At 31.0% G+C, this 2,297-nt stretch overlaps 1 protein-coding gene across 2 annotated transcripts in view; it reads right to left on the bottom strand.

Moving 5' to 3' along the window:
• Window positions 1–2,297, bottom strand: part of LOC106872366 (peroxiredoxin-5, mitochondrial) — a 19,302-nt gene that overhangs the window by 16,469 nt on the left and 536 nt on the right. The window contains exon 1 of one of the 2 annotated variants that reach the window (XM_014919337.2): window positions 1,514–1,864. The exons of the other annotated variant lie outside the window; for it this stretch is intronic. Within the exon in view, the coding sequence (XP_014774823.1) occupies window positions 1,514–1,615 (102 nt within the window). The 5' untranslated portion in view covers window positions 1,616–1,864. Of the gene's footprint in view, window positions 1–1,513; window positions 1,865–2,297 lie in introns of those variants that run through there. 2 annotated transcript variants of the gene reach the window in all.

Here is a 2,297-nt window from a genome sequence, read left to right as displayed (position 1 = left end):
ATATAATCGTAATCTGTATCATTTTCCACAAAGTTATCAAATTCGGTGGGCGGGTGGGGTCTATAATTTGTAGTTTATGATATATATATATATATATATATATATATATATATAAAACATGTGCATACATATGTATTTATGTTGAATTATATATAGGGGCAATTTAACATTAAACTGAAGGATTTCATTAGAAATATCCAAATTCGGTGGGAACACACTTGTGTAGGTATGTCAATTTATTCGATCAATACATGTTTATTAAACTTCTACAAGAATGTTGACTGATTTCGAAGGAGTCATTCAATATGTATCGTCTCTATCTTAGAGTAACATAAGACCTACGAAGCCCTTTTTTGGGCACATAGTTTCATTTACATATGCATATATATAAAACTATTTTCACGTTTAATGTACAAACTAAATAAATCAATTTTGAAAAATTAATAATATATATATATATATACATGTATATATGCACGCGCACACACACACACACAGGTTTGAGAGAACTCAAAACATGAAGGTCTATTATGAATATTTTATTACGTGTTATATATGTAATACAATTTGTATATACTATTATGAATATATGTGTGAATGTATTAATGTATTTTAACCGGCAAACAATTACAAAAATGCCTCAAGGGCCGAGAGTTACCTGCATTAGTGCTTATCAAATATAAACGCTCTCTCACAAATTATATATATATATATATATACATATACATATATATATATACAGAAAGAAAAGGATAAAGAGACCAATGGCAAAGTTAGAATTATATTTTATGTATATATAATATAATTCTAACTTTGCCATTGGTCTCTTTACCCTTTTCTTTCTTTACACACGCTAATACACGACCTATGTTATATTCCCCACCCATGTTGCTACAACGACAGGGGCAAAACTAGTCGGTATACAGCACTTACTCGGTATTACCTGTATCTTTAGGGCTTGGTTGACTCCAATACCTTTCCTAACATTTATATATATACATACAGGGTGTCCACAAAGTCTGGGTACATGGGGATTAACACATACTTCAAGAAATTATTATTTCTTATATTTTGTTATGATTTTATTTACTCCATGTACCCACATGGGGATTAACACATGCTTTAATAAATTATTATTTCTTATATTTAATTGTTTATGTTATAATTTTATTTACTCAGTGTACCCAGACTTTGTACACACCCTGTATATATGTATCGGTCAATTGTTCATTAGTCAGAAACAAAAAGCACATGCTAAAAGAAATTTATGTTTTTATATAACACATACAACACCGACATAACATTGAATAATGTGATAAAGTTAAAAAGGAAAATATAATTTTCCCCCCTCAACAATCAAACTATCTTTTAAAATCAGTCACCTAAGTTGGTTGGAAAGAGGTTAGTGTTGATAAACATCCACGTACAAATATATTCCTTCTAATTTTGATATCACCAAAGACAAACCATTTTTCTTTTAATAAAACTCACAAAACAAAAAATTCCGACTAACCTTGAGCGCAGCTCGGACCGGATTCGATGTCGATAGTCTCCGTGATCCATTTATATAAGAACTTTTACAACGGATAACAGCAGAAATACGACTGCACGCCATTTTATAAAAGAAGTACAAACACACTTGACAATGGAAAAGCTAAATGTTTCCAACTGTAGTTTTGTTTAGTGCGTTCTTAGCGGGAACTGTTGTCACATTTGGTTTGACCAGAAACTCGATTGAAACTGACTCGCACAGCTTGGTAATCAGCTGTTCTTAAGTGTTAAATAGGACACACTTCTACTTGAAAGGCACCGCTTTCTTCGTATCAGTGTGCAGAACATAAATAAATGTGTGTGCGCGTGTGCGTGTGCATATGAAAGAAAAGAAATGTAAAAAGGAATTTATATTTGATTTGTGGCTAACAAGTGATGTAGATAAATATTCGCACACACATACGGAGAGTGAGAGATTTTGAATGTCTTTTTCTCATATCATAATACACATTTTAAATAGCTTATACATTTCTTCAATAAAATTATATACATATAGTAAACACTTCTATCACTAGTATATATATATATATATATATATATATATATATTATGATTGACCGTTGACTGAACACTATTCAATTTTTTTTCTCCGTGTTTTTCTCCTTGTCTCCGTATTCTTTCTGTTGAAGAGCGTAGCTCGAAACGTCAAAGACTTTCCGTATTCCCGAGCGTCATACTAATATATACTTTTGTTATTTACACCACCTGTCCTCGTCTGTTGTTATTATTTGTATATTCTCCCATAT

Source organism: Octopus bimaculoides, chromosome 3 (genome assembly GCF_001194135.2).
Source record: "Octopus bimaculoides isolate UCB-OBI-ISO-001 chromosome 3, ASM119413v2, whole genome shotgun sequence".
Classification (NCBI taxonomy): domain Eukaryota; kingdom Metazoa; phylum Mollusca; class Cephalopoda; order Octopoda; family Octopodidae; genus Octopus; species Octopus bimaculoides.
Note: the sequence above shows the minus strand (reverse complement) of the source record. Positions and strands in the feature narration are given on the sequence as shown.